Genomic DNA, 27576 nt, shown 5'->3' on the forward strand with positions numbered 1-27576 from the left:
GTCCACATCATCTTCCCCTTGCCCATATCGCCACCAAATACATTTTCCTGTCAGTCAGTTTTATATTTTGCTTTAAGCATGACCTGCTAAGAAAGACTTTCCTTTGCATGTGAGTATTTACGGAAGAACAGTTGCTCATGGCTTGCTTTGCATTCAATGCTGGGAAGGGGTTAAGGATCAGGGATAAAGTAACAGCACACTATAAGAGCACCACTCATGCTTCCCCCTCCTCTCTACAGATAGCAACGACAGATGGGACTCTGACTGAAGCGTTTTACTCCCAATATGCTTCATTACAGCTCGTACCTCCACTTTCCCTCTCAAAATGCACAGGCAGCACATTACACTTGATTTACAAATTCATTTACAGTTTACAGTTTCCTGTACCAAGCTATGGGAAAGAAGACATTTATCTGATGCTGCCCTAGCTGGCAGCGCTAAGGCATTTGTCATAGATCATAAGCAGGCTGGTTTTTTAACTGTGCTCAAATGGCTCTTTTACACCAACATATTTTTTTTTCTTGTTTGCTCCCATCCAACTACTTCCTTCCCTTCTTCCCATCCTCTCTGCCTTCCCTCTTGTCTTTGCTCATCTACTTCTGTCCATCTCACTCTTTCATCTGTCCCTCCTTCATTTCCCTTCCTCTGTCCCTTTCTCCCACTCACTTGCAGACTCCAGAGGAGCTGGATGACTCTGACTTTGAGACAGAGGACTTCGACGTTCGCAGCAGGACCAGCGTGCAGACAGAGGATGACCAGCTTATTGCCGGCCAGAGTGCCAGGGTGAGTTGTCCATTGCTGCACAGGCAATCAGCAGGCACACCTTGTACTGTCCTGTCCCGGGCTCCCTACACATACAGAATATACCCTGTTAATGGCTCTGACATCTTCAGTTGTGACATGACATCACATGTGAAGAATGTTCTATCTGAATGAAAAATATATTCTCACTGAAAGCGCACAAATTTAGTATTTATCATATAGGAAATTGGATTTTTCAGTGGCTTAAGGAGCAGATCTGTACTTGTAGATGGTTAAACATTCTCATAAGCTTGCCTAATATCCTTGAGCTATTGAGTTGAATTTTGAACTGTAATCACTTACTTGCCTCTTTGCCAATATAGCCTAATCCTCCCACACATCAGTGTAGTGAGTAAATATGGTAGAATTAAATACCTCCAAGAACACTGCATTATCTAAAGCCATTTAATATCTCTGTTTTTTTACCACTCTGCCATTGTAGACAAGAGGAGTAGAGTTTGTATTTCTGCTACAATGCAGATTCAGTTATGCTTCCCCCCACCCCCGACACCTCCCCCACACGTACTGTTGACGAGTTATGTACAGTTGGCCTGGAACCATGGCTAATGTGACCCTAGTATTCATAAAGAGCCTCTCCTCACGCAACTCTAAGGACAACTAGGTCTCTTATGTTGACATAACACACAATTGAATTTATGCATACATCTACTATACAATGTATGCCCTGCTCTGTACTTGAAGTCAGTACTATAGTTCATGTTGTTATCATGCTGAGGCCCACATGCCTGCACTGCACATAACAAAACTCACACTCACACTTTAACATTCGTAAGGCTTTACTTGCTTACCAGCATGAAAATTGATGTTGACCAAGTAATATTATATACCTTGTTTTCTTCAACATAGCTCAAACTTTGTACAAATTTGTGTTTCATAAACTTTTACTGCAGCTGCAGGTCAGTGGACTATATAAAACAAGTACACCTTATCTTTGCAAGCTGAAGTTGAAAGTTGTCCTTGGTGGTTTTTAAATAAATTCTGACTGTCATGTTTTATATGAGAGGTAGGCACAGTGGCTCAGTAGTTAGCACTGTTGCCTCACAGCAAGTAGGTCCCGGGTTTGATTTGTGGCCCTGGCCCTTTCTGTGTGGAGTTTGCATATTTGACCCGTGTTCCCCCGGGTGCTCCAGTTTCCTCCCACAATCAAAACACATGCAAGTCAGGTGGATTGGAAGCTCTAGAGTGTGTGATTGTCTATCTGTGTTAGCCCTGCGATGGGACGGCAACCTTTCTAGGATTTCTTCATGCCTTTTGCCTAATGCATACTGGGATAGGCTCCAGCGCCCCATGACCCTTAATAGGAATAAGCAGATCAAGGCAATGAATGATTATTTTATATACATATTAACATTCCGCCCGTCGTTTGTGACTTTTCTCTCTTTCTAATATTGTTCTCTAGCAAGGACTTCATGCTAATTGTTTTTCGGGTATAATGTTCTAGTCTTAAAGTGGATTTGGGTTGGTATTTGATATGTTAAATGGGCAGGTCAGGCTTTTCTAGCATACAGTGGTCCATCTGAAGAGCCCCTCGGCACACAATAGGCCTCTTATTGTTGGCCCTCTTCTTTGAGGAGCTGAAGTCAAGTGTGACTCCAAGCTCTTGTCAGAGAGCTTCACTCTCATTAGTCCTATTGTCTTGAGTGGTTGTGCTGTGCCATAGCCAACTTAATGGGCCAGCATTGTCATTATGTCTGTGTTCCTATTATCTCTAAGATCTCCTCTCTCTTGTTACCACACAGCTTTAACCTCTTTTGACTTCCCATCCAATTGTAACTTAAGAGGCCAATTGCCTAAATGTCTTAAATAATACGCAGGACTGAATTCCTCTGAAATTTTCACTCCTTGTAAGAGTGGAATGGTCCCTCATTTCTATGCTGTTTGTACGTTTAGCCCACAGAAGATCAGCTGACTGTTGGGTTAAGTAGGGGTCCTTCATCCTTGCACCACTGTGAACACCCTTATTTAAACTTGGGTGACTCTAGAGAGAATCCCTATTTACCAGTAATAGCATGAACATCCTTGCTGCTGTATTTGATTTTCTACCCTTAAGTATCTGCCCACTTCGGCCTCACAACCTCATTCATTGAATGTCTCATTGCCTGTTGGGAAGCTGCCCTTTAACCGTCCACCTCAACAGGATGAGTAGAAATAAAGTGCTAAACACGTTTGCACAGGATATTAAGTACTGCTAAATAAATGCCCTTCTATTGATCTCCTTTAATGGCCAGAGGCAGAGAGTGAAATAGATATATATTTCTCCTCACCCATCTGACCAACCTCTTCAGTCTTGAGCTCTGCAGGCGTTTTGAACCCATCCTTGATGGTAGGAAATGAAACTTCTAATGATTTTCAGTCCCCATTTAACCAGGGCCAATCAAGGAAATGTTCACCCTAGAGGGTTGCTGTTTATGACAGTTATTTACAGGGAGGACATTACTCTTCAAGTAGCCATTGGTCACTCCCTGAAGAATGTCATTCTAACATGCTATTTATCTATTTAAGAAAATTTTTGATGACTTAAATTCAGCAGTATTCAAAAACAAGTTTTTCCTCACAAACCATAACTATGAGGTAAGCAAATGTTTATAGATGACTCAACTTTAATGGTAACCAATAATGTCCTTTATAACAGTCCTTTTGGAAGAGTAGGTGTCGGCCTCTTCTAATTAACTTTTTCGCTCACCTGCCAAGGGCTCGTAAACAAAAAAAAAATTGGAAGCCAAGAATATTTTTTACCAGCCAAAATTATTAATATAGAGTTCTCAGAGAAATATGTCACACTCTACCCGTTTTCAATGTTATCTTATAGGGATGGGACAATATATGGAAATTCAATATATTGGAATACAAAAATGTGACAGTATGTTTCGTGGGGCAGAAAAATAAATCACAATATTATTCTGCTGTAGTAATCACAAATGAGATTGCTTGCCCATCACAATTTTCACAAGCTCTCCTATTATCTTATGTATAGATCAGGTGCTTTGTAATTCATCATGGCTGTATCAAAGACTATATATATAGCCAAGGCATTCAAATGCTACTGTCTCAAAGTGAACAACCAGTGTGGCAGGTGACCCAAAAACAAATTTTACCAGTATTTGGCGCTTGGCAGGGGGTAATTCGGACCCTGAGAGTGCTGCTGTAATCTCATACAACATGATGCTCTCCCCCTGGCAAAAAAACACACGAGCATCCTTGGAAGCCAGTGGCTATGATTTGGGGAAAAAAGTAGCCTGGAGACACAGAAATGGCCCCCGACACCAGTCTGCCATGTTCTGGTCCATTGTACTTACCTTCTATGTCTTTCCATTATCCCTCCTTTAGGCTATCATGGCCCAGTTGCCCCAGGAGCAGAAGGCGAAGATTGCAGAACAGGTGGCAAGCTTCCAGGAAGAGAAGAGCAAGCTGGATGCTGAAGTATCCAAGTGGGATGACAGTGGCAATGACATCATCGTGCTGGCTAAGCAGATGTGCATGATCATGATGGAGATGACGGACTTCACCAGGTGAGCTTGGACCGACAACTTGGCCCACATCCAGGCACCTGGTCTGGGGTGGGAAGATGTGGCTGTGTGTTTTGTGCGTGTAGACAGTCGAACACACAGCTTATGCCATTTGTTTTTCCCTTGCAACTGTCGACCTGAATGATACCCTATATAGTATTTATAGCTGATCTTTGCTAGCCTCAGAAGTCAGTTGGATGAAGGGTTCGTAGTCTCTCTGTGTGTTTGTGACTTCTCCATGGTGCTTTATTCACCCTGCTGATACGCATGTGTCATCTTAGTCACACCTCACATTGATATTCTCGTGGTTGTGCAATAGCAGCAAAATGCCTCCAGACAAAATGCGTCTTCAAGCTCAGCCCGTGTCAAACACAATCACCCAATAAGCTTACATTTGTTTCCCAACATTTGCCCATATCCGCAATATATTATGCACCCAGTTGAACACTACTGTTCATGCATCAACGCTCTTAATATTCCTCAAGCTGCACTGTAGGTGGGATTTTGTTTTTTGATTTCGATTTTTTTCCCCTGTTCTTTTTCTGCAGAGCCATAAGCAATATGTCAAATTTCCCCTCTCTCTCTGCTACATGTGTAGCAGTGTGTGTGTAAATGTTAAATGGACAAGCTCTCTGAGCAGAGCTGCTACATGGTGGCCAGATTCACCCCTCGCTCCACTGTGTACACAGCATCTCCTATTAGAATACCATTTATACAGTCTTGTTTCCCTCCTAACCAGTGTCTCTTTGTCACTTCCTCATGCACTCCCTTCAATCAGTCTTGGGGTTCTTTGTTCTCCATTGTGTAGAAATCACAAATGAGCTTGCAGAATCTGACTTCAAAAACAGAATTCAGACATAACGACATACTGCCATGCCATTATGAGGCTTCGGATAAATTATTGCACTGTGCATGTGGACTGTTGTGTTTGTGTCTGAGCTGTGTTTGTACAAGGCTGAGGGCTTGCTGTGTGTGAATGTGTTCATGTCTGTACATGTGCATCAGAAAATCAAAGGGGGTTTGTTGAGACAATAAGCCAGCAAGCAAAGAACCTCAGAACTCACTGTGAAGTATAAAACAGATTAGTCCAGATTTTCGCTGCAGTATAGATGGCTCTAAAATACGCCTAAACTGAGAGCAGTTGGCGTTTCTGTGTTATTCAGGTTGGAAGCTGTGAATATCTGGCAAACATTTAACTTGATTCACACTTCGCTACAGTGTTGATTTCTATGGGGCAGCAGTTGTTTTGCAGATGTTGCCAGCATAGCGACTTCTGGATGAAGCATATTTCTCCCTGAAATTACCACTTTAAATCCAATCCCATATCAAACAAACATGAATTTTTGTTGCATTACATTTTCAAGCACTTATTAGATGCTCAGGAGGAGCACCTCAATAAGAGAGTCCAGCTCTTATTGTCGGCCTAAAATCAAAACTCAAACCAAATTTTAATCCAAATAATGTTGTGCACGGTACAAATACCAATAGGCTTTGTATTGTGGTGTCAAACTCAAGTGTCCGTGAGCACTGTCATGTTGCACCATAATCCACAGATGAGTGGGGGCCATGTTGAGCCTGAGTGTTTGACCTGTAGTGAGATAATTCAGCTAATTAGTCGCACTGTTTTTGTGCCAGCAAGACAGAGTGAATTTCACACTACTGTTTAGATGATGCCGGGTGCACACACATACACACGCACACATATTGTGAAGACTGCATCCTTGCAAACTGTTGGGAAGTGCCACAATTCCCCACAGTTTGCAAAAATACAGTTTGGGAAATGTGTGTGATAAGCATTTTAACAGAATTTTGTAATATTGGATTAGGCTTGGCTTGATGTAAATTATTTCTGCAACTTAAGCATCTGATGTTTACAAATTTGATTAAATGATTCTTACCTGTCCTTTGACCAAAAATATTTCCCCTTTTCAGATGCTATATTCTTGGCTCAACTACCCAGCCAGCCACAGAGTATTTGTAAGCATAGGTATTTTTGTTTTTTAGGCCTTCAAACTTCCTCAGGTGTATGGAGAGGTATGATACACTAGATAGATGTGCTGAAAGTTTAAATGTCATGGAAGGACAAATCGGGGAAGGTTTCTGTCTGGATCAGTGGCCTGAAAAAGTCTTTTGAGATGTTGTAAAAATCACACCCCAAGACAGATGTTTTCTCAGTTCTGCGCTATTTCAGTAAGAAATTTAACTTGGCATTGTTTACTTTGCTAACGAGCATGTTTGTGCTGAGTCGTTTTTGTGCTGAGTCGATCCCTAATACAGCAGCGCTCAATGTACAGTGCTTTCAAAAAGTATTTAAACCCCTTGGGTTTTTCTGCCTTTTGTGTTGGTCTGGATTCAAAAAGGATTAAACTAGGATTTTTTGATCACTGATCTACACACAATAACACGTAATGTCAAAGTTGTTTATCTACAAATTACTCAAAAAGAAGCTGAAATGTTTTTTGTCAGTTAGTATTCACACCCTTTGCAGTGAGTTAAAGTACATCCAAATTGTCCTTGAGATGGCTCTACAACTTGATTGAATCCACTTGTGGCCAACTAAATGATTCAACATACTTTATAACAAAGCACATATGAGGTCCCACAGATGATGGTGCACGTCAGAGCAGAAACTCTACCATGAAGTCAGAGAAAGAATTGTGAGGAGGCATAACTGTGGAGGAGGGCATCAGACAATTTTTGGAGTGTTGGGAGTTCACAAGAGCACAGTAGTCTCCATCATTAGGAAAGTGGAAGAAATTACCCTGACTCTTTCTAGAGCTGGTCGTCTCACAAAACTTAGCAACTAGCCAGGAAGGACTGTGGTCAAGGAAGGTGACCAAGAAACCCACTGACCGACAGAACTACAGAGTTCCTTGGCTGCAATGGGAGATCTTGTTATAAGGACTACAGTCGGTGCAGAACTTGACAAATCTGGGCTGTAGGGCAGAGTGGCTAGAAGGAAGCCACTTCTGCAAAAAGGTGCATGGCAGCAGCCTGGAGTTTTCAAAAACGCAGTGAAAGACAGAGCATGAGGCAAAAGACTGTAGTCTGATAAAAATGAAATTTTTAGCCAATTTGACTGAGTTTGAGCAAATCTGCAAGGAGGAAGAGAAAGAAGTTGCCAAAAAAAAAAATCATAATCGCTGCCAGAGGTGCTTCTACAAAGTATGGTTTGTGGATTATTATTTAAATGAGATTTCTGTATTGCCTTGTCAAAAAAAACCATGGAAAATTATAAAAATATGTTTTCACATTGTCATTATGGGTTATTTTGTGTAAATTGTTGACAAAAAAATTGATTTAATTCATTTTGAATTCAGACGCAACACCACAAAATGTGGACAAAGTCAAGGGGGTTGAATACCTCCCGACGGCGCAGTAAACATGTTGAGAAATAATATGACTGCAAGGCATCAAGTGTGAATTTAGGGTTCTGCCGTAGGCCGCCTCTGTAGAAAACTGTCTTTGTGAAAGGCTGTGAGAGAAAGGGCAGTTCTTAACAGAGGAAAAGGTCAGGTTTTTTTCTCTGACAGGCAGAGGAGTCCAAAAACTATCTTGTTTAAATGTGACAGAAGCTAAGCTCATTGGCATATCACCCGCGAATCCCTGCCATATGCAATGTGTATGATGGTGTGGTGTGTGTGATGTGTTTGTGTGTGCACATGTGCTTGTGCATGTGTGTACCTGATGCATTTGAATATCTGGCTGTGTGGGGTAATTATGACGCTTCTCTGGTATGGATTGGTTTGCGAGAGAAAATGTCTGTCTCAGCACGATAGTCTAGCTCACTGTGTGTGTGTGTGTGTGTGTGTGTGTGTGTGTGTGTGTGGAGGAAGTGAGGGGACATTTTGACTGGCTGGGTGTATTTGTGTCTGACTGTATTTGTGTGACTGTGCCTTTTTAAATATTCAAGTGAATTACTCAGAGGACATCTTGTGCCTAGCTCTGAGTCACAGCGGTAATGACGATGAAATGCTCCCTCTCCATCTTCATCTTTTTGAATGGGTCAAAGATCCTGCCTCCTTGGCTGTGGAGGAATAATATTAGAAAGCTGCAGCAGAGTTCAGAGTGCTGAGACAGCCATTGATCCGACTGAGCGTCCGCTGAATCCTACAAGTTTTGATTTGATCCTTTTTTACCCAAACGATCAAGAGAAGATAATTGCAAGCAGCCTTTCGCCTACTACACCTATTGTGCTGCATGTAAATGCAATGCAAATGATGCTGCCTCGCATCTCCAGCCCCGTGCCATGCATGTATTTTGATTAGATGGTACCAGCCGTGTATATATATTTTAAGGGGTTCTTGATTGCAGTCATATTTTTCTGTCAAGGTAACGGCTGCTTCTTTCTAGCCTTTACAATGTAAAGCACACCCAAGGAATTCAAATGAAGAAAACCTTTCACATGAAGTGCCCAATGAGGTGCCATCAATATTTGAAATACTGTATTTAAATGGAGAAAAGAAGTTGGAGGTAGAGAGAATTTTGATGCCATTGGAAACTGAGTATTACTCTCAAGTAAAGGTATTAATTTAATTTGGTGCTGAACATATGCATTATAGAATATATTAAACAGTAGTTTTGTTACGTCTGCTCGTTGAGAAACATCATACCAAAATTTCCTCAACCACTGGTTTTGGATGGACAGGGTTAATGGGACATGGTGATGTAAACAAATCATGATATCTTAACAGACCTGAAATGTGTTTTTACCCCAACTACGCTTCCCATTCGGTCTTAAATAGACTAGACTGAATAGTCAGACTTATAGGAAGTTGGCCCTTCTGCTTCCCGTGTGCTGCACTTTTCATCCCTGTCTGGTGTTACAGCAAAAACTTGGTCTCAAAATTCCATTATTCATGTTTTTAATGTTTATGGGCTGATTGTCAATATCAGCATACCTGTCTAAAATGTTGGTTAGCTACATTGGCAAGTAAGATAAATAGTTTAAATTGTCCTTACAAACCCTGACATTTGCACTGCCAAGGCCTTTCCTCTGCCTTTACTGGAAGTCTGTTAGCCTACAAGTAAGCTGATGCAAACTCAACTCTTGATACACAATCTAATTCAATGGAGTTTATTTAAATCCCTTGCACATTAAACAGAAATTGCAGATAGAAGACATTAAGGTAATGAATTATTAAAGTTTATTCCTCTTGTGCAGCCCTCTTGTGCATTTCCTGCGGGGAAGCCTACCCATTGTAAGTCACTGATTTCATAACCAGCTGAATTTCTTATCTGGACTATCTTTGAATAGCCAATGTTGAAGTTTGTGACTCAGTGAGAGAGGAGTAGCTTGTTTGTAGGCTTCCACACTTGTGACATGTTGGATAATCTATCAACAACAGTTGTGTCGGCTGAATTTGCTTGTTGTTAGCTTTATCTGCCTGGATTCTGCCTGTTAAATCATGTTAATCATTTAAATTGGAGAGAATGCAATATTTCCTAAATTATTCCATTACTATACCCACTCAGGACATGCATTTCAATTTTGTCTACAAATCAAGAGGAACACACACAACAGTTTTATAAGTGGAAAAAAAAAGTTAACAGAATTAATGAATGAAGGCAAATGAAAAGGTGACTTCCCATTGATTACATAATTTACGCAGTTAGAATGATTTGAAATGATTGCAAGTGCTTTGTATTTTTCTCAGTGGATGCCTGTGTGTGTGTGTGTGTGTGTGTGTGTGTGTGTGTGTGTGTGTGTGTGTGTGTGTGTGTGTAGGGGAGTGTGAGCAAGCATACTTGGATACTTGTCTGTCTGACGATCTATCTTCACATTATGTCTTCACTCTCACATGCAGCAGTAGCACATGGAAGGTCACTAGCTGGCTAATTCAGCCCACGCCCAAATTATTGCCCCCTCAACCTTGAGCTGGCACATAGCCTTGCCAAGGTTAATGCTGTTTGAGGAAATTGATCTGGGCCTCTCTCCTGACTTATCTGCAGAGAGAGTGAGAGATTCTTGTTGACTCCTACTTTGCTTATGGTTGTATGGTAGCTCTCATGAATAAGGCATGTGTGGCTTGGAAGCATGCAACATATTTGGGAGCCACCTGTCCTAGAGCATTCTGTGCTGTGGAGCGCTCGCCCCGATGTGGCTTACTCCCATCTGGAGTCCTGCGGCTGTCACCAGACCTGACATTCCCCCAGCCTCTCTTCCATGTATAAATCCACTATGAAAATCTGATAAGGGTAAATCAGGAGTCCCCTTGTCCCTCCCCCCTGCCTCCTTTCTTCCTCTCCCTATTGCAAAACAGTCACTATGCCACCAAGGGAGTGCTGGAAATATGGAGGAAATTTAGCAGTAACAGCACACTGAGTGCTATCCTTTTGCTCTTATGGTTATTGCATATTTAAGCAAGGAGTATTTTAACAGGAAATCAATGTTGGCTATATTTATGAGATGTTTTGACAGTAGAAGTTTAATCACTGTTAAACTAAGTGTTGTGTTTGTATGGAGCCAAGCTAAGGCTGTCTTTTAGAGAGTTGTTGATTTCTCCTGTTTTTTTATTTTTATTTTTATTTATTTTTTTCAAACCCATCACAATGCCCCCAGCTCTGTCTCCAGGGGTGGACCGGTCCCCAGAGATCTCCCAGTCTGTGCCGTGACGCATGGCCTCTTCCACGAGGACCCTGACTTGCTCCACAGCAGAGCAGCAGAGGGAGAGCAAGAGAGGGGAAGGGTTGGAGACGGGAGGGGAGGGCAGAGGAAGGGAGAGAAGAGAACACAAAATTCCATCTGTTCTAGGTTGGATGGCTCATTTTTTAGCCTGGAGAGAGCAGCTTTGAATCCAATTTGTGCCTCTTGCCAACTGTGTCCCAGAGTCCCTTGTGGGGGCACAAAGCTGGCAAATGGCTGACAAGCTTTACAGTGGGTTGGGTCAGGGCTGGACTGGCCTGTGTTGGGACTAGCTTGGTTTGGGTCATGGAGGGGGGTGGAGGTATAGCATTAGGACATTGACCAGAGCTTTTGATTTGAGTTGGGCTCTCACTACTTTCCAATTAGAATAATTTCTTCTTTCTTCCTTTGTCCACCTCTCCCTCTTTGTCCCACCATCCATGGCAGAAAATGACCACACAAATGAAGAGTGGGTGGTGTGTGTTATGTTGTTTAGACCATCTGGTTCTCCTCAGCCAATACACATGAAACCAACCTAGTTGCTTCTTAGCATTCTAACAAAGCCTGTGAAGCCGCTTGAATTAAAGGGGCCAAACAGGTTAACACAGCAGGATTGGAAAGGGGAATTTCTGTTAGGATCCCAAGCACATGGCTACGGCTCTGATGTGATGGCCTCCAGACTGAAGGCTGCACTCCTGAGTTTAATGGGTTATAAAACGTTCACAACCCTGGCTGAACAAAACTGTGCCAGAGGTCTGTGTGTTTGTGTGTTTTGTGTGTGTGGAATTATCCAGTGTGCCCAAGCATACACATGCACTAGTACAATGTTTTTATGACCTATTCCTATATATCACGCTTCTGTCCATACCTGTCTCTGACCGAAAAACAACCTTCAGAAAAAACGCAGCTGCTCCATGACTGAGATGCTGCTCTTGCATATTGAATGAGGCTGCAGTAGATCAGAAACAGTGAGTGATCTTGCCGCGTTTTTTTCCCAGGGGGAAAGGACCGCTGAAGAACACGTCTGATGTCATCAGCGCCGCCAAGAAAATCGCCGAGGCGGGATCAAGAATGGACAAGCTGGGCCGCACCATCGCTGACAATGTAAGTCTGAAATGAACCCCATCCCAAAGGGCTTGATGTAGTAGACTAAGACATTGCACCAGTGACCCGAATATGTGGATAGAATTTTAGTTATTTGCCACCTTGACTCTTATATTGTGCACATGTGAATATGCGCTGTTAAAATGCATGATGGTGAGGAAAAAGATACAGCACAGATGTTAAGGATAGTTGTAGGCAAGTTTGGTTTAAATCTCCTGTGGCTGCTGCTGGCGTGTTGTGCAGAATGATATTAGACTTTTCCCTTTCTTTAGCCTTGGCAATTAGCCTACCCACACAGATTTTGGTTTCTTGCTGATGATTTTAACATACATCAACATAAAAGTAATAAAGCTCCCTCAGTAGTACCCCAGCGGGACCAGTAGTTTTCACAAGTCCAAAATCCACAGGAATAGCCTAAATTCAAATACTTTTTATTTTTTTCCTTTGAAAACAAAAGACTGAGCAGATTTCTTCGCCGATTAATTGGTGTTATCTACTGGTTCTGTTGTGTATCTATAGAAAAAAGGACTTTGCACATCTTTGACTATTTTGCATGGAGTGAGTCTACAGCGGATTAATTAATGCACTGTCGCAGTACCCAATGAAATGTCCAGTAGAAAATACTGACGGTAAATAATGGTCTATATACATGACACTTTGGGCTAGGAATAAGCTGTAAAAAGGGGGATAACCACCCAGATGTAATGTGTGAAGATAATGCCATTGGATTTGTGGAGCTAAGCTACTTTATTGGCTGAAAATGAGACATCTGTCTGTGTGTTGGCTACAGTAACATTTCATTATGATCTCAATTGCATTTCTGAATCTGCCAGAACAAGGCTCAGCTATGTTTGTACCAATCGGAACAGGCTCGGTGAACTCGGCAAGTAGGACATCATTGTTTCAAAAGAGCCTATTGCAGATAGGATGGTTGCATCGCCAAATCGTATTTTCTGTTGTCATATTTGTCAGTTTGGCACAGACAGGCTACTAGAATATTGTCTAGCTGATTTGTTAATCAAAATTATATATTACGAGACAATAACAGAATGAAAAGGGTCTACACTAGGTCTTTATCACTGAGCCTGCTGTTAACTTTACCATTATGCGTGTTATTCATGAGACCCCCCCCTTCGGTCCTAACCAATTCCTTTCTTGATCAAACACTGCTCTCCCTCTCATCGTCCCTCTATCTCCCACTCCCCAATCCCCCATTCCATCATGTTTCCACATCTATCCTTTACCCCAGAGACTATGGTACTTGACATAGGGAAACACACATTCAATTATCCATGGCCTCATATTTCACTTAAATACTTGCACTGTACCACTCCTCTGGGAGACACTGTACATGATTTATCCCCCAACTTATTCATGTACCACCTCTTAGGCAGAAAAGAGGCTCACTGGCTCCGTGTCTGCAATATGTATATATTTTGTTGATAAATCATGGAGGAGTTGAGTTGTGATGTTTGCAACAAGACACGGTTGTCAGATTGAGGTTGACATGGTCTTCCCCTGTGAAGACATCGCTTGCCTCTGTGGTTGGGAGATCTACCAGCTGTGGGTTTCTTCCACTTCTATCCAAGAACACACAGGCGGGCGGGAAGGCAAACACTGGCTTCAGATGTTTGCTGTAAGATTTCGATTTAGATAAACATGGAGGCGTTGTCAGTCTTTCTCTTACTCTGGTTTTGTTGACATCTCCACTGATCTCATGTTGGCAAAATGTGTCATAACAGCATAAAGCCTCATCATTAAGTAATGAGTTCATTCAAATTGAATGTTTAAAGGCTAAATACAAGTCATGGATTTTGCTGCTTTATAGTGGTCATTAACAATTCTGTTTGAATCAATTATCTTGCGCCATTATTAAATATCTGTTTCCAAACAGTGTGCGCATACACAAGACACTTTTTAATAATTGATGCATGAATTACGTAGTTTTGTTCCATAGCTCTTTTCATACCAGTTGTTTGTGTAAAGAGGAGAAATATGTTTTAACCATGTACTGTTGGGGCATGTGAAATATTTATCACTTGTTTTGTAATTTGCTGAACACCTCCCACATATGCATACAAAAATACTTTTTTGACTGTTTCTCAGAGGTAAGGAGGGAATGTAAAAGCTAAGTACCTTTATCCGATTTGCTGCACGACCATAGGTTTTAATTAGACCTAGGCATACTGGAAACATCTGCAGTTAGCTTTCAGTGGAGATCTCTCCCTCATAATCTGACATAATGAGCTGCCGGCCTCCAAGAGCCCTACACTTTTGATATTTTATTTAAGTTGCCCTTGGATCCTTCATGTTGCAGACCCATGTCTATCACCAAGCAAAACCTTTACCTGTACTGACCTAATTGCATCTGAATAGAGAACAAGCCGTTCTGGAAAGTGATTTTCTTTTTTTTTTTTCTTTTTTTTCCCCTTCATGCCTCAGTGCGGCTTTTGAAGCTGCTTATTCACTTTAATGAATACAGTGTTATCCCCCAAAGAAAACAGATGGGCAACTGTGCAGGTGTGTGGGCGTGCATGTGTGTGAGTGTATATGCCTACATACGTGTCTGTTCACTTGCCTGCCTCCCCGCATGCACATGTGTATGGATATGTTTGATTTGGGTGACATTTTTTCCTTGTCTGAGACTATTTGTAGCTACTCATTTCTGCATAGTTTTTTTTCTCTGTGTGTACGTCTTTGTGTATGTGTGTACACTATTAGGGGATTTGGGGGTTTGAAGCACTCAAAGTATGAATAAATGAAGAGCTTTGGCTGTTGGAACCGAAGTCTTTGCCAAGAGTGAGGACCCCTCCAGCCTCTGAACCCATCCAGCTGTCCCTCTTAGCCTCTCTCAGCGCAGACCAAAACACTAGCAGACCAGGCGACACTCACCCACAACACATCAGCCAGGGCTCCCAGGGATGGACATGGGCTAGTGGGGGAAGGAATGATGGAGATGATAGGAGACGGAGAAAGTAGGGGCAGTGTGTGTGTGTGTGTGTGCAGGAAAGGGAAGTCCCTCCTGAGAGCTGAATCCATTAAGAGTGATTCGCCTTTAATTAGCAGCGTAATTACCAGGTGGCAGCTTTTTAAAATTTATTTACGTAGGTGGTTTATATTTAGGGGCATATCTCTAACAAAGCAGGAGATGCCAGAGGCCCAGTTCCAGCAAAGACATGGCAAGTTAGGATGGTCTGCATACTCAAGCAGCAATAGTAAAGTGAATCACCACCTAGATGCAAACATACTGTCAGAAACAGTCAGGGCAGCAAAGGCAATGCTGGGTCTGCTCATTAACCTAGGCATATTAATCACTCGCCCTCTGTGCTTCAGGCCTGGAGGGCCTATGAGGGTTGACTCTTCATATAAAACACATCGGCAGATGGTCCCATACTGATAGCACAGCATCTCACTCCACACTTTCCTGCACAAGATCGTGTTATGGCATGTTGTTGTATGTGCACATTGTGTTCAGCAGATATGTGCAGGTAGAAGTGGTCTAGTTTTGGGTTACTGAAAACCAGTTAAATGTGTGTAATAGAGCCTTATTAAAGTTTAAAGAAATGAGTGTAGTGCAGAGATGAGCTGCAGGATTTAGGTCAGTGCCGTACAAAGGTCTGCACTGCAGTTTATTAAGAATTTATGACCCTCCTCTGCAGGGCACCTTATGAGAATTCCATCTGAGCGGGCTGGTAAACAAATAATGCTATGTAATTGAGATTTATAATGCAAATGTGTGAGCCACTATGTAGCCCATAAATTCCCACCGCCCGTCTGCTCGCACACATACATACACTCACTTGTGCATGTACACACACAAACGCATGCACAGGCACATGCACATGAAATAAGGCTTGCATACTTAGAGAATGGGCCATGTGCTTGCCGTGTGTGCGTTTGGTGCGCAAGCTTTATTCTCATGATGTATACCGACATACGTAGTGTACTTTTCCAATTTGCATTCAATCAGTGGAGATTTATGGTGATCCATGGGCTCTGGTGCTGGTCGCAGTCTAATCCCGGCTCTGGCCCTGGACGCTTTAGGGCGGACAGGGCTGTAAATTTCCTGCTGCAGTGGAGGAGCAAAATCACCTAGGGAGCCCACAAATTCTCAGCTCAGCAGTTCAAGGGTCAGCCCACAGCCAACTGCAGCTCAGCCCTCCCATCAGCAGCCCGCCTTTTTGGTTGCTGGTAGCGGAAATTTATCCACTGCCACTTTGTTATTGGTTTGTAAAGCATGTAGTTATGCTAATATCATAGCAAAAATGCTTTCATTTTTCACTTTCGAAGCAGTTCGGCAAAAGGCACGTGGCCTTGGAATAAGGCTGTCTGGACCTCTGGCGTCTGGCCCAGAGGTGGAGAAACGAGGGGGAGGGTACACTGCAAGAAGGGCCAAATATCGTATTGAGGTGGTTGTGTGATGTCTGCGGTACCTTGTTACATGTTGACAGAAATTCAGTACTTGGCTATACCTAAATGCTTGATACAGATTAATTGCACAGTATAGACCTTCTGCACACAGGAGAGGAATGGAGACACTTTCTAAATACAAAAATACAATTTAAGTAGCTTAAATAGGATGCAACTATTTGCCACTGTTTAAATATTTTGCAACCTGTGAAGGCCGTAAGTATGTCCTTTGGTTTTTAACCTCAGTTTGTAAATCTGAAGTTTTGTAGCTGTCAAGTAGCAGATGAGCCATTAAGCAGCGAAGGTTCAGGCCAAGTAGAAGTCACAGCCTGAATGTCAAGCTAACCCCAAAAGTATAAATGTTTTAACATGCCTGTTTGTACCTACCTATTTTGTAGCTGCCCTGTTAAGATATCAGTTTTGCTTACAAGTACTTCAATGAAATGCCTGACTGACAGCTGCAGCATGGACATTAAAAATTGATGAAGGCCATTTAATTGGTCCCTGTGGTTACCTCTAAAGTCAGTCTTTTTGGCCTGCCCCCAGCATGATTTTCTCCTGTCATGCCCAGACTCTCAGTGTCTGTCTGTTTCACTGTCACATTAACATCCCCAAGTGTCAGTGTGATTGAATTGGCCCCACGCAAATCTGGTGCATCATTTTAGCAGATGTGATGAGGAGAGGAATTCTGGCTATCATCATTCAGTTTCAAATGGGTCTTGATTGATCACTGTAGACCATGGTGGTTTTATATTTAGCCAGCCGCAGTAACAGGATCAGCACCAGACAGAAGAAATCTAATGGTACGGCACATTAACTAGGCTATACACAGAAAATACCAGCATACTCACAAAGTTCATTAGAGGTCTCTCCAGTAGGGAGTCTATTCTGTTCAAGCCTTTATCCTGCATTAAAGCACTTTTATCTTTTGTACTGTAGGATTTTTTTTTCTACTTTTGAATCCCGACTAAAAAAAAAAATCTCTTCTAGTAGCTGTCCTGAAGATTTTTTTACTTCTTCCATCTCATGTTAAATATCTTGGGGTATGTTGAAGCATACTACAAGAACATTAATAAATTAATATTAAATGTTAAATGTTGTAGTTACTGTCTATTCATCTTGGAAGTGCATACAGACCACAGTTCAGTTTGTGGATTGATTTCCTCCCCCTATCTAGCCTTATCCCCAGCTTCTGTTTCTGCCTCAAAATAATGGAGTAGTCTTTCCAGTGCATTATCTGTATCTGCCTAAACTTTGCCATGCATCTCAGTCACGCTGTTCCTCCCGATGGCGGTGAGCCCATTGTAACCCATATCCCCCCCTGCAATCCCCGTGGCAGTTGAGAGGTGTAATGGCAGATAAAGGTGCCTGGTGGCTTGCTGTCCTAAAGGTGCTCTCCCAGCTCAGACACAGTTCGTCATCCACAACCCCCAACCACACACACATAGAAATGTCTTGACATTTTGTCCCCAGCAGATGTCTTGTATGTCAGAGCAGTAAAGTCGCAGGGTGAAACTTGCTGACTGACCTAAGCTTTTGGGTTTGCTTCCTTCTCTCTGGGCTATGAAAATCCAGCCACGGCTCCACTGGAAGGCATCCAGATTGCCTGACTAAAGATGGTTTTGGTGGTTGGATGAGCATATCTTTAAACAGTGGCAGGAGAACAAACTGGGCTGTCAGTAGGTTGAGATATGGGATGATTCACAAAGCTAAGGCATATCTCCCAATCCACTGTGGAATTGAACAACACTTTTTTTTGTTTTCCTTTTTCACTTTACTTTCTCACGTTAATTATAAATTGGGTTTTATGGTACGTGTACCATAACAGCAGCTGTTACATTATTGGTTTGGGGAAGCTATAATTTAGCCGGCCCCCTGTTACCAGGCCAAAGCCCAGAAGAAAAATTGGGGCCATTTTACCTTCAAGCCTCATTATACTTTTCTATCACAGCATAGGAATTACAACATTGAGCCAGTTTGCTCCAATGACTCAAAACTCACCAGTGATAGTCAGCCTCACATCAGAGGGTTGTGGGCAGTGTTTCTGATTCGTCAGCAGATTAATCAGTTTTACCATGAACACAGCAAAACACTCAAACTTACCTCGCTTGGATCTGAGGATAGCAGGAGTATCAATCTTCTCTCATGACAAGAAGTGAGTGAAAACAAACATAGCAGAAAACACCTCTGTATTCACTACCCCCTGGCGCTCCCCGACAGGCCCCTGGCAGCGGCACATTAGAATGCTGCCGTGTCAGTAAATATTGGAAATTGGCATTTCCTCTGGGTGATGCGTCCTGAAAGGTCAATGCTGGGCAGCAGCAGCACAGTGGCTCTCCCACTGTCTCTGCTCTATATAATGGAATTCAGCAGAATTGCATGGCATTTCCAATGATGGGACCTGACCTTCCTGATGATCATTTATATCATGGACATTACCCAACACGTAGCACTGTGAAATCCTTTTGTTCAACATTCTCCTCTATCATTGTTATTGCCTCATTTCCTCTCTCCCCTTTCTTAGTTTGTGGGCTGGGTATTGTTAAGGAAAAAAGATTTTTGCTTTTGTTTGCAGCGCGCTCTGAACCTTCTTCAGAGTAACAGCTTAAACACAAAGGCAAAAAAAAACAAAAAACTGAGCCGCCCACGCACACTCACAGCAGTTCAAAATTTGAACCTCATGAATATGGAAATAGTACACCAAAAGTCATCCATGCCAGGCATTGTTACTTAAGAGATTTAATTAGCAGATAGAATGACTACCCAATACCTCTCAGCCCTACTTTGGTGTGTTTGCTGTACTTTCTGAATATGAACCTAATGTCAACAGTGAGGAGACGACATTCCATCTACAAGCACCTGTGACATTTCTACCTACTTACTGCTGCTTCCTTTTAATGATGGAGGTGTCTTACCTTTTTATCTGTTTCACTTGAAAAGACCTCCTGGGTTGTGTGATGAAGCCTCCAGTGCCCCTTCTTCCCGCTTTGCTATCTCTCAGTAGTCGCTGACCAAGCAAGGTGAACTCTGTCCCACTTAATAACCGGCCGCACAGCATGTGGAAAAACCAAGGGGCCTATATCACCAGGTGTTAGGGACATTTCACAGGCCTTCGCTCAGACAAGAGATGCTTTCTCACTAGGGGAGAGAGAAAACAATGATGGGCTGTAATGATTGAAGTCACCATTGTACCACCAATCGTCAGTCATTGGGGACAAGAGTAAAAGTGATGATCCCTGTCTTTTCCACGAGATATTACGTGCCATAAAATACAAGGGGATTGTTCAAATGCTGAGGCTAACTGAGATTTTCAACATGACCGCATGTATTTTGGTTTGCATGACCTGCCGATACATGAGGGAAACATACAAGTTAAACACTAGACCCAGATTACAGCATAAATCACCAAACAGCTCAAGCAGAGATTTTCTTATGTCCCACAGCAATTAAACCTGACTGATGAAATGTGTGTTGCCTCATGGAACCTGGTTCTCAACTCATATTAATGTGGCACAGTGAATGTAGCCAGTGAGCTACTTAAATCACCCAAACAATCAGCAGCTTATGACTAGCATCCAGGTTAATCATACATAGGCCTGCTATTAGTCACCAATGCAAGCCTCTTAATCAGAAGAGGTGTTCTTGTCTCTTCTCTGTGCAACCCATGTATTCACATGTCAGAGACAGTCAGAGCAGCCTTGCAGAATTTCCTGAGTGCTGAGTGAAGCCAGCAGCTGAGCTGAGTACGAGCACAAGTGATGCTTTCACAGTGCCCTGCTCTCAGCCGTCTGAATACTTCCCCAAGCCCTCATTAGCATGGCTGCTGCATTCAACCTCAGCCCAGCTCTTTGCTATTGCATGCGCGCACACACACACACTCTCTCACACACTTCCCTTCTCCTCTCCCACTATAGTCGTATCCTCCTCTCAACCTCCCTTGCCCCCATTTGGATTTCTCCCCCTTATTTACGCCTCCATACTGTTCCCCCTCTGGCTCACTCCTCATCCTCGTCTTCTATCCGACTACTTATTTCTCTCTGGTTCTCTCCTCCTCCTTTTTACTCTCCTCCCTCTCCCTTTTTTCTCCAGTCTCTCAGCCATGTATTAGTCCTCCCCTGTATGATGATCATCCCCTCCAGCTCTCTCTTTCCCCTTGTCTCCTCTTGCATACCCTTCTTTTTTCTCTTCCTTTTAATAGAATGTCATCTCTTACATCTCCCTCCTCTCTACTTAGCACACCCTTCTATTAATCAGGAGTGGATGGTAGTGATAGAAATGATTTAGTCCATTTTATTAATATTGTCGGAGGACAACTATAGAGCTCTCTAGATGGAAAGACAACTGAGGTCTTTTTTTCCATACTGGCAATGTGTGAAGTTGTGCTTTTTTTGTGTGTCTTGTAATTTGTATTAGTTTACATGTGGACATAGTGTAGCATGGGTTTGTATTTTTTTGTGTAGGTTGAAAAGATGTGTGTGCCTATATTTTGTGTGTCCTCATTTAGCTATAGCGTCCCATCAGTCCCTCATGTTTGCTGTGTATGATTGAGCACAGTTGGACTGGCAGGGCTTGTGTGTGTGATTGCATGCATGCATGGCTGTGTGTCTGGGAGTGTGTGCACTATGTTCAGCGGAGTGCTGTAGACATCCCACCAGGGATATTGATGCGCTCAGCAGGATTAGAAGCATCATAACTCCCAGTCTGTTTCAAGTGTCTAAAAATCACGACCCCAAAAAACGCTCCTTTCCTTTCCTCCCTTAGAATGGGGAAAATACACAGGGCTTCACGCATGGAAATAGTGGTAATAGCTGAAGTTGAAAAATAGGCTAATCATTGCGATTGGAAAAAACGATATGTATACTATCTGATTTGCTCACTTAAAGCCAGTCAAAATGGCTCTTCATTTCACCCACACACACACTCCTTTACACAGGGCTTTAGTTTTACAGCTCTGACCTCGCCAGCTCCTTACTGCAGATGTGCTTGGTGTCAGCACACAGCCCAGATATTCCATCAATTAAAAGATTGGCTGCTATTACCTCCCTTTCACCTTCTGCCTGCACTCAGAATTAACAGCTGCCAAAGGAACCCTCCTTCAAACAGCCAAGCACCTGCAAATACTGGTGTTGTAACAAATATTTTCTCTTGCTTGCTCACTCACATGGACACACGTGTGCCTTTTCACAGGTATAGTGAGATCAGATGAGGTGAGGGGGAAAGCTACTAGCCTCTGTTTATTAACAGACTGATAAAGGGTCGTTGGGGTGCTGCTGTGTCGACTGTCTCCCCATGTCGTGATCATTGCTGACATACCGTAATGCCCTGTCTGTCAGGTCACTCTGCCTGGATCTTATTAGAATCTAATGTAAAGCTCCAGAGCCCCATCAATGTGTTTACATCCCTCACCTGATGAGCAGCGAGGAAGAGAACTACAGCCTAATTATCAAGCTGGCAGGGGGCTTGTTTAGCAAACTAGGAAAGGGATTGGAAGTGGTGTTCCAACATAGAGCCTAAGTCTAATTATGACGAGATGAAGTAGTTCAAAAAGATTGCCAGTGCTAAATGAGATGCATTTGTGGACTTATTTACATACAGCTTCTCTTTCAAGTGGGTTTTATGATAATTAAGTTTTGGGATTTCTTGAAGTTGATAGATTTCCGATAGATCCTGATGCATTTTGTTTTTTTGTTCTCAACTGTTCTTGACCTCCTAGTAGTTTATAGCACCGTTACGCCTCATTGAAAACAAGAATAAGAGACATAGCCTTCTTTTTCAACTTAGCATTGCAGCTGTGGTCTTAAAATTGTTTTTGCCAGACATTGTAAACCATCTCTCATCCACTGCATGTTTCCTTTGAGAATTAATTATGCTTATGGGGGCCTATTTCAGTGCCTTTCTAGCCCTGAGCAGTTTATTTGTGCCTTTTACATCTAAGCTCATTGTTTAAATTGTTGGGATGGAGGGTTTTTCCAACATTTTCTCCAAGAACTCTCGCTCAAACAGATTAATGACAGTTGGTAAGATGCCTTTGTTTAATTATCCTGAAAACAGTTCTTATCTCACTTTACTCTGGAGTAAGTGCTCTTTTATATAAAAACACAGACTTTGCTCCAGACAGCATTATTAATACCACCTTGGAGTAATTGATCGACAGCAGTGTTTGCCTTACAGTAGAATTTGCATCGTGTGTGACTTGGTAGTGCTCAACCCTGTGAAGATGAGTTATCAATCTACCAGTCTGTGGGCGTTTGTTTGTCAAGTTGCTCTGAGCACGGCCCTAACGTGGGTGTCTACCTTACCTGTCATAATGCTACTGACTCAACTTGACTAAGTATGAGATTGCATCTGTGGAACAACATAAATATTCAGATTGATGGGAGCCAGAAAATGCACATTAAGGTGATTAAAATGGATGTATTCTAAACCTCATTGTTGTACAATGTTTGAGTGTGCTTGGAAATACTGACTATAGCGCACATTAGTTAACACATTCTCTATCTTCCTTCCTCTCCCCCAGTGCCCCGACTCCACCTGTAAGCAGGACCTGCTGGCCTACCTGCAGCGTATCGCTCTGTACTGCCACCAGCTCAACATCTGCAGCAAGGTCAAGGCTGAGGTTCAGAACCTGGGAGGAGAGCTGGTCGTGTCTGGGGTAAGTTCAACACCATTGCAACCATGGACACATTGTGTATGACAGACAGTCTGTTATCCTAAGGTGCCACAGTAGCTGAAGAGTAGTAAAGCGGTTGAAACGCGGTATTAAATTGTATTCAGGAACTAGCTAAAGTCCTAAGTAAAATGGACAACACTGAAGCGGGTTTCAAAATTAAAGTGTTTAAAGATGAAACTGCATTACAGTTTCAAGGTAACATTTTTGTAGCTATTTCTATGAGTATGAATACTCATAATTGAATTGTAAAATAGGGGTGTGGAGGGGGGGTTTACATTTTTCCATATCTTAAATTAAAGGCACAACACAGTTTAAAAGTGAACTATTTATTTTAATTTCTGGACAGAAGGATTATTAAATCAATAGAATGCCTAGACTGTTTTCTGCAGTTTTATAAGCTGGTGTTGCCCAAATAAATTAAAAATGCTAAGACTTAATGGCATAGGCTATTGGTTCTGATTACTTAATGATTCATCCTCTTGCGGTGTAATTTGCAGCTTATATTTTATATCTAATAGACAGATAACAAAAATAATGGCTTTTTCTCTCTGAAGGAGGGCTAGTGTTGCCCAAATGCTTCCTAAGCTTTTTCAATCCTCAAGATAACATTGTGCTAGACGATATTTACAAACAGAACCTTTTGAAAGCGAATTAACCACTTACTCACCAGTGGAATTGCTTAAAATTGGTTGCTTCTATGTGCAGAAGATAATGAATTCCTCCTTTCTGTAGTCCTGAAATGAGAGACTAGGCTTCTGACACTACCAGGCGAGTGTCAGCAGTGTCTCTGAGGCTATTAAATTGTGGAGATTAAATTAGGATGACCTTTTTCCATATTCTCAAATTTCTCACATCTGTTTGTATGCCAGACAAACTTGGTAAAGGTCGTTAATTCTTGTCTCCAAACACTGAGTCTTGGCCTTCCACTGGAAAGCTAACACTACGAAACTGTGGGATTCTCCAAGCATAGCAGAAAGACGTGAACTGTTTACATTTACTAGACAAGAATTCAACAAGAATGTAAATTTTTAAGGATATTAAAGTGATGTTGAACTTCGGTAGTCCTTGGGTTGTGTAGCTTCCTGGCCATGATATAACAGCAAAATCAGCGAATCTCTGTTGTGTTGCAAGACGATTGGAGAATTGCGTCTTTTTCTCTCTCTATTCACTGCCATTATATGGCGAAACAGGTCTGAAAATCACTCTTCTAGCACCTAAATGAACTAAGAAGATTCTGACAATATATAAAACAACTAGTCAACAAGTGTAAACATAAATAAAGTGATTCATGGTTAAAAAAATCTGCAGAATGACTAGGTTTTTAATATATTGTCAGAATCTGCTTTGTTCATATTCATTTATGTGCTAGATGTGTGATTTTATGTGCTAGAAGTTACAGTATATCAACCCAAGGTACTACCAAAGGTCAACATCACTTTAAGCTGTGCTTTCATCATGTCACAACGCTAACCGAGTCTCTGGTCTTTCCACATTTCTCCTCCACTTGCTCAGGTGGACAGCGCCATGTCCCTTATCCAGGCAGCAAAGAACCTGATGAACACGGTGGTGTCCACTGTGAAGGCCTCCTATGTGGCGTCCACCAAGTACCAGAAGAACATGCAGTCCCTCAACATGCCGGCCATCTCCTGGAGGATGAAGGCCCCTGAGAAGAAGCCCCTGGTGAAGAGAGAGAAGCAGGAAGACGGCCAGACTAACAGAGTCAAGAGATCCTCTCACAAGAAGCATGTTAATCCTGTGCAGGCCCTGAGCGAGTTCAAGGCCATGGATAGCATATAGATCCACTATTTCTGATTCAAGAGAGGGCAGAGACAATATATTGGTCAATAGATTGAGCTTGACGGTCCGTCAGAAAGAAAGGATTTAACACATTTAAAAATGTTACTCCGTCTCTGCATAGTCGGCTTGTCTGGTTGACTTGGAGTTGCTTTGTAGAGGCTTCCTAAGGTATACCCATTATAGTCCTACTCTGTCTCTCATATCTCAAACTAAAGGTCTGATTTGCCCTAGTCTGTAGCATTGAGTATTATTTCTCTTCTGGGGAAAATGCAGTTTGAGGGAAGCAACTGGACAAAGGCATTTTTTACCTGTTCCCCTTTTTTTCTGTCATGTTTATAGGAGGGAGGGAGTGGCTTTCATAGATATTGTAAGAACTAATTCCAAGAGGCTTTTGATTAGATTTTGAGTATTTTGTATTCTAACCTATTTTATAATAATATTGTGGGGTCTCTTTGGTGTTCCATTGTGTTGTTTATGATTATGGCACAATAACTTGTAATGTGTAGTGCAGATATCAACTATGCAAAATCTCAACTGCCTTATTTTAACTCAAGCAATAATTATAGTTCATTCGGATGTGCTGAGCTTAACTGGTGAGGTTTTAAATGTTTTGGTTTAGCTCTAAGGAACCAAAGTCAAATATTTTTCCATGTGTGCTTGCATTTTTATATCTTTATATATATATATAGTTTGTTATGCCACTACATACAGTTCAAGTAATATTGAATTGTCCTTCAACACTATTTTCAGTACTGTATGTTGAATTATTTTGTGGTCCCCTTTGACATTTGGACTGGTAAATGTTATTTTTTCTCCTTATTGTTAATACACACCCCAGGCTTTATAATCTTCATGATGTCTTTTCATGTTCATGTGATGCGGCAAACCAAAGGTGATAGAGAGCAGTCTCCCCAACATTTTGTTTTACGACATAAGACTGCTACAGGTGCTGCATCCTACACTCACAGCACATGGATCCACCCAGTCAGAAAGTCTTGGTAACTGAGCTTTCAACTCCTATGTCTGAGTCTGAGAGAACCCAGTGGGCTAAACAACGAGTTGACCATGTGTCACCGTTCTCCAAAGCCGACAGGCTCCATTAACTGTCAATGAGACCAAACGCCTCCACAATCTAAGAATGTGTCCAAATTGAGGGATCAATATGTTTTCTCTCTACAGCTTAGTGGTGGGTGGGGAACGGAGGAAATTCCACTGGCTTTAACCTCCGCTCATTGTTATTTGTCTTCTGTTTAAATCCCAGGCCTTAAGCTTGAACACTAATCAAGATTTTAGTTTATGCACAATCATGCTGTTCCTGAAACACTCTGAGGGTTTGCTTTTAGTCATTATGAAAGTCCTTGAAATGACTTGTTGGAGGTGTTGGAGCTTTAAAGTGTTTAACAGGAGAAATGCCTTCTACAGTAGGTAAAAACAGTAGAATGGAAAGGAGTTGCTCTTTGCCGCTTGTTTTCCAGTCATTCTGTCTGCTGCATAGTGGTGCATTGGTGTAGAGTGAGGCTTTGAAATCCTGCTGCTTTGGTGTCGAGGCTGAATCTGTTTTCGCTCATTTGACATCTGTAAACTATAGCAGAATGGGCATGTCAGGTTATTTGACAGATGGAAGATTTTTTTTTGGCTTGTTGTGTTGTAGACTCAAGCATTTGGAGCGTGTTTTTGATAAGTTTTTCCTCATGATTTGCGTCTTTTGCTGTGAGGTTAAGAGTTTGAATCTGGAGTGTTCATACTACTTTGCTGTGGAAATTCTTTATTATTGAGAGCTAACTTTACTGCACACCGTTTTCCATATTCATGTGCCTGCTTTATATCTTAATAAACAAATGAGATGGATCCACTATTTCTTTCATGCTGGTGTTTTGTCAAATCTACTGCAGATCAAAGTATTTTTTCTCACTTGAATCCTTGCTTTTATGATATGTTGCATGTTTTATCACTACACCAAATTGGTACAGAAGTAACAAGTCTTGGCCCTCAATAGTAATTTTTTTTCTTAAAGAGTCAGAGTCTCTGCAAAAGCTCAAAAGGAGGCTATGCATAATAAAGGAGTTATCTGTGTGCATACCTCCCATATAGTCAGCTTTAGTGACTCAAGGGTTATATTTGCTCTTTAAACTTGTGCTGTACACAGTGCAGTGTGCAATAAAAGTAACTAGATCGTCATGTAATTGGGTTGCGCTACAGCTGTGGGTTATTTTCATCCATAAAATAAGTGCAGCATCTAAGATCAAACGCACATCCTTCAATCTTCTGTTTTGGTCTAGGGACTGACAAAATCAGGTCAGTCAGTCAGACGCTTCACTCAAGGAACATGTGCCACGGTGTCAGTAGCCTACATTTATCTTTAGTATTGTGCTGATATTTTACTTGTAATTGGTGCAAACAAAATAAAAGTTTGATTATTAAACCCTAGCTGTGAATTTTCGTACAATCTCTTGGCTCAATTCTCATTGAAAGGGTTGACAATACTTAAGCCTTGCAAGCCAAACGGTCCAATCAGTTTTTTTTATTGAAATAATCTTCAGAGAATACAGCAATGTAATACAAAATGCTAAGGTAATGACAGACATACAATAAAAAATAAATTAAATAATTGATGTAAAGAAAAATAAGGGGGATACACAGAT

The 27576-nt window shown here is 41.9% G+C and overlaps 1 protein-coding gene across 1 annotated transcript in view; it reads left to right on the forward strand.

Annotated features, from left to right (window-relative positions):
• The window catches only part of ctnna1 (catenin (cadherin-associated protein), alpha 1), a 111635-nt gene extending 84274 nt beyond the window's left edge, over window positions 1–27361 (forward strand). Inside the window, exons 14-18 of the mRNA XM_071916457.2 lie at window positions 673–783; window positions 4150–4331; window positions 11952–12057; window positions 22985–23119; window positions 24650–27361. Coding sequence (XP_071772558.1) covers window positions 673–783; window positions 4150–4331; window positions 11952–12057; window positions 22985–23119; window positions 24650–24934 — 819 coding nt within the window. The 3' untranslated portion in view covers window positions 24935–27361. The remainder of the gene's footprint in view (window positions 1–672; window positions 784–4149; window positions 4332–11951; window positions 12058–22984; window positions 23120–24649) is intronic.
• The last annotated feature ends 215 nt before the right edge of the window (window positions 27362–27576 follow it).

The sequence above is a fragment of the Centroberyx gerrardi genome, chromosome 16, assembly GCF_048128805.1.
Source record: "Centroberyx gerrardi isolate f3 chromosome 16, fCenGer3.hap1.cur.20231027, whole genome shotgun sequence".
NCBI classification, from domain to species: Eukaryota; Metazoa; Chordata; class Actinopteri; order Beryciformes; family Berycidae; genus Centroberyx; species Centroberyx gerrardi.